The sequence below is a fragment of the Alnus glutinosa genome, chromosome 14, assembly GCF_958979055.1.
Source record: "Alnus glutinosa chromosome 14, dhAlnGlut1.1, whole genome shotgun sequence".
NCBI lineage: Eukaryota > Viridiplantae > Streptophyta > Magnoliopsida > Fagales > Betulaceae > Alnus > Alnus glutinosa.
Window position 1 is genome coordinate 20,904,004 of NC_084899.1, and position 8,140 is coordinate 20,912,143.

Below are 8,140 nucleotides of genomic sequence, written 5' to 3' on the forward strand. Positions count from 1 at the left end.
GTTTTTCTCAGAAGTCCTGGCGCGGCATGGGTGGCGGCATTCGGGCCTGGGCAGCATTTCGATTAGCTGGCAACGACCGGTGGAGTCGACAGCGTTGGCGGCTTTTGGTTCGGGCCTGGACAGCGTTGGTGGCGTTCGATTCGGGCTTGGGCAGCATTGGCGGCGTTCCGCTCGAGCCTGGGTAGCATAGGCAACGTTCGGATTGGACAGCAGCAATGTTTGGCTTTGGGCGACGATTCACCGGTCAAGAGAACTAACAAAGGTTGAAGAACAAAGGGTGTTTTGTTTTTTAGCATGCGTTGAAAAAGTAGTCGTTTGTTTTGTTTCTATTTGAATTTTTGGTTCCATACTTATGTGTCATATTTTCCTTGGAAGGTAAAAAAATGCCTAATTTTTGCCACCACCTAATTGAAGTTATTCCCGATTAATACATCTACAGCATCCTCAGAAGACCGTTTGATTAGATGGGACATACTCGTACCATTTGTAATTGTTTTTTTATTAGCAAGATCAGAACATACGACGTCGTCCTAAGAATATGATCTGCATCACAGATTTAAGAGGACGAATGCGAACGATTGCAAGCAAACGTGTAACAGGTTTAAGTGTAGTTGGCCATGGGCTGCTGGTAGTTGAATTGGTTAGTGCAATTGGACTGAGCAAGTGGGCTGATGGTTACAATTTAGTTAGTTAGTTTGGGTTGAGGACAATTGTATAAAAGGTTACTTCCTGTAATGAAATACTCATGCGAAGTGATAAGTTCTTGTCTTAGCTTTAGAGATTAGATTAGTGATAATAGGAGTCCCGATCTACTTCGAAATAGATCATACTTGTAGTTCTCCATCTCCATTGATTTTTCAATACAACCTTCATCCATTGAATACATTGTTCTTTATAAAAAATTACAAGAAATATCCTTAAGTAACACTCAGGTGTGTTACAATACGACACCATTACCATATTTTATAGTTAACTGTGCCGCTCTTAGCCTTAGCTCAAAAATAAATTGGATTGGGTCAAATTTCGACCAATTTTTAATCATTTGGTTGTATTTTATTCAAATATTTTTTATTTATTGCTTAGGCCTTGTTACTAAGGAGCTCCCTCTTGCTTTTATTTTTGTTTTCATATATATATATATATATATATATATATATATATATATATATATATTAAGAGTAATGATTCACTACCACCTAAATATACAACTTTTTACCATCTTGCCTATGTGGTAAGGTGATCCCTCACCTTAATTTATTTTTAAAAAATAAAAAAATTCAAAAAGTAGTGGGGGACCACCTTGCCACATAGGCAAGGTGGTGAAAAATTGTATCTTTAGGTAGCAGTGAATCATTATTCTATATATAAAGCCCAACCAAAGCCGTTCTTTCTCAGGTATCTGGCCTCTCGGTATTTTTACGACAGCTGGACTACAAGTATTTTTTCTTCTTTTTCTTCTTTGGGTTGGGTGACAGAGTGGAATTGAGGTTTGAGGAAAATTTGAGTTGTTGAAAAGTAAATTTTGCTCCATCTTTCCTTGTGTAGTATGCATTTTTTTATTGACATTGTATTGCCATATTGGAGAAGATCTATTGACCGCTGATTTATTTATTTATTTTTGCATCTGCATGATGCGTGAATTTGTTTTTTTGGATTCAAGTGCGTGTAGTGACCGAGGCATGAGGGCAATTTTTTTCTTTCTTTCTTCTTCTTATTTTTTTTCTTCTTTTTTTTTTTTAAAAAAAAAAAGAAAAAAAAATTATAGTAGTAGTTAGTAAAGTAAATTTTTTGGGGGATTGAATTGAATTCTATTTTTACCAGAGCCATCGTGAGTAACCCTTAAAAAGAAAATTAAATAAAATTGAAAGCTTTAAAATTTTTTGGAGTGACTGTGGACCCTCACCCATTAACGTGCCTCTGTTCCTGTTTATAACTTTAATACATGATTTTTTGGGGTGAGACTTCAATTATAAAGGTGTATGTCAGTTTTAACACTAACTACCTTCCTCCACGGCTCCGCTCCACTCCATTTTTTATTAATCGCATTCTACCAAACAAGACCCTTTCATTTTAGAAAAAAAATACCGAGCATTCTCTCTCCTTTCAAAATTATTTTTTCTATTAGGTTAACTCCTCTCCTCTCTTTTTTTTCTTTCTTGCATACAATAGGAAAACTAGCAAAAATACGAGTAATATTACAAGTCTTCTTTGGGTTTTTTTTTGTGTCCCCTTAAAAATGTTGTGATTTTTAAAATTATTATTTAATTAAAATTTAATAGTAATATATCATAAATTAAATAATAATTTTAAAAATAAAATCATTTTTGAATGAACACAAATCAATAAACACAAATAAAACTTGGAGCATTACATTTAGAAAAGCAGAGTTAAGGCTATGTATCTGAGCTCTACCGGCAAAACTTGCCAAGGGGAACAAAAGGCCCCAGCTGGTCTAAAGAAATAGCCGTTTAGAGAGCTCCGATGCTCGGTCTAAAACCCACCCTCCTCTTCAAACGCTTTCCCTCCTTTCTCCCTTTCTCTACAAATTCAACTTACAACAACCTTAACTGTCACTTCAACTGCTTCCTCTCTAACCAAACCTCAACTCTTCAATCTCTCCTTCAATCCCATGCTCTCATCATCACAAGTGGCAATTCGAACAACCTCTTCCTAGCGTCAAAGCTCGTCTCTCTCTACGCTTCTCTCAACGAGCCCACTTCTTCCACCAAAGTGTTTGATTCGGTGTGTCCCAAAGACACGTTTCTTTGGAACTCCGTAATCAAATCCCACTTCTCCAATGGCAATTACTCGGACGCCCTTGATTTTTATGTCGAAATGCGAGCATCTGATACCCCACTTGACCAATTTACCATTCCGATGGTTGTTTCTACGTGCGCCGAGTTGTTGTTGCTTCACCATGGCAACGACATTCATGGGTCGGCTTTGAAACTCGGGCTCTTTGCTGGGAATTCCGCGGTTGGATCTTCGTTTGTGTATATGTATGCCAAGTGTGGTCAGATGCAGGATGCGTCTTCTATGTTTGATGAAATTTGTGTCAGAGATGTGGTTGGTTGGACCGCGCTTGTGATTGGGTATGTGCACAACGGTGAGAGTGAGAAGGGTTTGGAGCGTCTTTGTGAGATGCATAGGACGGGTGGCGATGGGGAAAGACCGGCTTTTAGAACATTGGAAGGTGGGTTTCAAGCTTGTGGGAATCTGGGTGGTATAGTAGAAGGTAGATGTTTACACGGTTTAATGGTAAAAACTGGAATTGGGTGCGCACAAGTTGTTCAATCTTCGCTTTTGTCTATGTATTCCAAGTGTGGGACCCCTGAAGAAGCGTACCTTTCCTTTTGTGAAGTAACAGATAAAGATCTTCTCTCATGGACATCGCTTGTTGGCGTTTATTCGAGATTTGGATTTATGACTGAGTGCTTAAGTCTGTTGTGGGAAATGCTGGAGAGTGAAATACACCCAGATGGAATTGTAATTAGTTCTGTGCTTTTGGGTTTTGGTAATTCCACGAGTGTCTCTGAAGGAAAAGCCTTTCATGGATTAATTATAAGGCGACATTATGTATTGGATCTGACAGTTCATAACGCATTATTGTCCATGTACTGCAAGTTTGGACTATTAACTCTTGCAGAGAAGCTCTTTGGTAGAGTACCTGAACCGAACAAAGAGTCTTGGAGCACTATGGTTTTTTACTATGGTAAGATAGGACAGGAAGCAAAGTGTATAGAATTGTTTACAGAGATGCTACGTCTTGGCATTGTACCTGATTCAAACAGCTTGGTCTCTGTGGTTTCTGCATGTTCTCAACTGGGAGCAACTTATCTTGGCCTTTCACTTCATTGCTATATAATTAAATGTTCAATGGATGAAAATATCTTGGTAACCAATTCACTTATAGGCATGTATGGAAAAAGTGGCAATTTGAATATTGCATGGAAATTATTTTATGGGACACAGAGGGAAACTATCTCATGGAACACATTGATCTCATCTTATACTCATAGTGGGCATTATGCTGAGGCTGTAGCGCTATTTGATAAAATGATTTCAGAAAAATTGAAGCCCAACTCGGAAACATTGGTGACAGTGCTTTTGACTTGTTCTCATCTTGGATCTCTGGAGAAAGGAGAAAGGATTCACCATTATATTAACGAAAGAGGGATTGAGTTTAATATATGTCTTGCCACCGCATTGGTTGATATGTATGCGAAATGTGGGAAACTTGAACAAGCTAGAAAATTGTTCGACACAATGAAAGAGAGGGATATTATATCTTGGAATGTGATGATCTCAGGTTATGGAATGCATGGACATGCAAAATCTGCCATAGAGATATTTCAACAGATGGAGAAATCAAACGTTAAACCAAATGGACTAACCTTCCTTGCTCTTCTCTCAGCTTGTGCTCATAGAGGACTTGTTGAAGAAGGGAAGTATCTATTTAATAGAATGCAAGACTATTCCGTAGAACCCAACTTGAAGCATTATGCTTGTATGGTAGATCTTCTAGGGAGGTCAGGTAATCTGCAAGAAGCTGAAACATTGGTTCTGTCAATGCCGTTCTCCCCTGATGGTGGGGTGTGGGGGGCTTTGTTAAGTGCTTGTAAAATTCACAATGACATTGAGACTGGAGTAAGGGTTGCCAAGTGTGCTATTGAAACTGACCCAAAGAATGACGGGTACTATATTATGATATCCAACATGTATAGTTCTGTTGGGAGGTGGGAGGAGGCAGAAAGAGTGAGAGAAATGATGAATGAAAGGAATGTGGTGAAGAGAGCTGGTTGGAGTACACTCTAAGGTAGATGAATTGCCTTTGATTCTTGTTGGGAAATCTCTCTCTTACCCTTGGACTTGATAATTATAAGGAGCTTTAGGATCCAGCTCAATTCTGATGGCCAGTGACAGAAACGGGAATACGTTAATCCAGATGGACCTGAATTTTTCTTCGATCCAATGGCTATTACTGCTGTTGTACTACTGTGGCTCACAGGTAATCTTCCTATTCACTGTGTTCTAACCCTCAACCACCCCCCTCCCCAGGCGCCTTTGGTCTGCCCTTTATTCCCCCTTTCTTGTGGTATACGTGCATTATTACATGGTATCTGTTTTAGCAATGAGGGCAGCCCCCCTTTTTTCAAAAGAAAAACTGAAATATGATTCCAGAAAACCTAGACTATCTCTGTTTTTCATTTTTTCGATCTGCATTAAAGTTCATTTTCAAACCAAACTCGTGGTTCCTTTGGAAGATGGAATAATTATCACAGGGCCTATGTTTTTTGTGGATTGCCTTTCTACTGCTTGCTAGTGTGTTTGGGATGAAGTATCTGTCAGAGACAATTAAAGTACTTTGTAACAACTTCTTAGGGCAACCCAGCAGTAAAGAATTACCCCAGTACTATCCAGTCACGCATCAGAAGAGATGATTTTGGTGACCTTAAATAGCTGAAAGTACTGTATGTGTCCTTACTCTGTTCGTTGGAGATCATGGACCAAGTAGCACTGCACTCATTTGCTTTACTAAGTTGAGTTTTACCTCCTTTGAACCATTTTTGTTTGGGCATATGTTTTTTTTTTGTGTTCTTTTCCTTACCCGAGAGAGAGAGAGAAGGGGGTGGGGGTGTTAGATATACACCAAGTCTTCTAAAATAGATGTGGCCTTTTCAAGGGAGCAGATTTTTAAAGTGCTTCCTCAGCATCCTCAAAAATTTAGTATCCTACAATATCTGTATTCAATAGTTTAGAGAAAAAAAGTTATATAATTTCTTTCAATAACTTTTCCATGTCTTTTCCAGAGAACCAATTCTTTGTGGTCAAGAGTGTGTAAGCTGTTACCAGTTGTAACAGGCATTTCTATTTCTCCTCTATTTAGAGGAACATGGTGTCTTACGTCCAAAAGTGAAGATTAGTTTGATCTTTTTGAGTTTGAGTAAAGGGTGATATGTTTGTATTTTTTATGTTAAAATCCTGCTTTGTTGTTTGGTATGCTTGGATTGACTTGAGATGCAAAGATTAAATTAGGCGTTCAAATTCATGATCTTCAATTATATTTTTCTCTGTTGAGATTTGAGGTTTTTGTCTACTTTAGGGCCATTTCAATGTGCTTTCGCACTTGGGGTAAAGGTAGGTGGAGGGAGTCTAACTCTTAAGCTTGCAACATTTTTTCCCCACTAAATTTTTGTTTGGATACTCATTTTGCAGCTTGATTTTCGTTTCTATTGGAGAGAGTAACATTTTTCAACTTGTTATATCCACTTGAATCAAATTGTGAGTGGAAAATCTTCAATTTCATGACAAAAAATTAATTCATGCACCTGTTTTTTTTTTAATTATCTTTTTTTATGCTTTCTATTCTCTGCCTTTTGATTTTTGTTTGATTTGTGTTAGGACGGTTATGGAGAGGATGTTCTGTAGAAACTGGATAAGTTATGTGGCAGTTCAAGCAAAAAGATCCAACCTCTCGACTGCAGTCATCTCTGCTATTGATTTGTAAATGTTGAACTTCATGCAACCTGGGGAGAGCAAGTCAATATTGTTGAATGTTAGGTGTGTGAATTTTTTCTGCTTCTTTAGCTTAGTTGTTAATCTATTAAAAGTCACAATGTTGAGATTGGTTTACTTTTTTCTAAGTGACTAATAGTATCATATTGTCCCCTGGGTATATTGATTGTTTAGTGACCAAATTATGTTTATGGCATACTTTTCCCTAATGTATGTCTTTCTGTTGTTTTGGCCTCTCTATTCAACACAAATTAATATGTAGATCCATCCATAGAAGTTTGAAACTATCCATAAAATTTGTGTGATCTGCTTCCTTTATTGTGACCAGAATTTGAAGCTCCCTTCTTTTACAAATTGAACCCACTATTCTCATTATCCTCAGTGTAGATAATCTTCATTTTGTTTCCCAATGGTTGTATCTATGCCAATACTTATTACATTTGAAAGTGTATTTTTCTGCATACTATCATTGTGGCACTTCATTTTCTTCCTTGTTAAGAAAATTGATGGTTATTCTTCATGTGTACATCGCTACTGCATGCCTCTTGTCGCTTGTTTTCTTTTTCTACTGTGCTCCAAGATCTAACCATAATCTGATTATCATTGATATCTTTTCTTGCAATGAGCAGTGTTAATATTGAGGAAAGCAAAAGATAGACTCAGCAGATTAATGAATGGACTTCATTCTTGCATCCTATACTTTTTACCAATAGATGATGAGCGGTTACCAGCATCTTACCAACTGGCTGGAAAAAGCTTCAAACATCATTCTCAATGCTAACTTTGAGGTGAGTTGTTTCAGTAGCCCATGTTGTAGCTATGTATTTATTGTTATTGGCAGAATTAATTTTAAGCCCTTTGGTGGAGCATTGTTGGATAATAATGAGAATAGAAATAACGAAGTCACTTGGACTACCTTTTCCCTATTATTGTTAGAATACAAGGAAATCTAGAGTTGTTTTCCTTGCTTGTGAAAAGTTTAGCAAGTATAAATGTGAATACCTTTATATAGAGCTTGGTAGTGTTAGCATAGCATTTGAAATGGTACTGGTCCAATGGCTTATTTCTTACCCAAGAAAGGGGTGTGGGGAATCTAGTTAGTATAGTTAATAAATGAATGGGTAACATATATGCTTAGGAAAAGAGGTATTTAGCAGCAGTAGATTGTTTAGACCCTGTTCTCCATTATGTTAGTATTTGTTTGACTCACAAGATTGTGCTTGAAGAAATTCAATGCATAGTTAACCATAGGAAAAGGATAAATTTGGATCTAGCTGGGTGTTATTCTCTTGTATGTCATATGTACTTGTGCTCCACTCCTTGCGCTTTTTAATAAATTTGGTTTACTTATCAAAAAAGGAAAACGGTAAATTTGGAAAAATCCGAGTATCAACCAATTTTGGGTATACATGGTAGTATAATTCTTATTTCTTTCGGATCTAAATCAGGGCCGGCTCAATAAATTTCAAGGCTTAAGGCGATAAATTTAAGTGAGACTTTTTTTTTAATATTTAAATATTAATTAAATAATATTAAGTTTAATTTTGTAATATACTTTTTTTATTTAAATTACACTATGAATTGTTGTTCATCTTTCTTTATTTTTACGTCTTGAAAAGCAAAA

At 37.0% G+C, this 8,140-nt stretch overlaps 1 protein-coding gene across 2 annotated transcripts; it reads left to right on the forward strand.

The window, feature by feature from the left end:
• Positions 1 to 2,408: 2,408 nt before the first annotated feature.
• LOC133857713 (pentatricopeptide repeat-containing protein At4g39952, mitochondrial) lies at positions 2,409 to 7,434 on the forward strand. 2 transcript variants are annotated; one of them, XM_062293038.1, is made up of 4 exons: positions 2,409 to 5,008; positions 6,217 to 6,282; positions 6,403 to 6,561; positions 7,146 to 7,434. In XM_062293038.1, exon 1 carries the CDS (start codon positions 2,482 to 2,484, stop codon positions 4,813 to 4,815), a length of 2,334 nt encoding a protein of 777 aa, XP_062149022.1. In that variant the 5' UTR covers positions 2,409 to 2,481; the 3' UTR covers positions 4,816 to 5,008; positions 6,217 to 6,282; positions 6,403 to 6,561; positions 7,146 to 7,434. The 2 variants fall into 2 exon arrangements, with proteins under 2 accessions (XP_062149022.1, XP_062149023.1); XM_062293039.1 differs by lacking the exon at positions 6,217 to 6,282.
• Positions 7,435 to 8,140: the final 706 nt, after the last annotated feature.

Coding starts and splice junctions, on each gene's coding strand:
- LOC133857713 (XM_062293038.1), top strand. CDS start 2,482: ATGCTCGGTCTAAAACCCACCCTCCTCTTCAAACGCTTTCCCTCCTTT.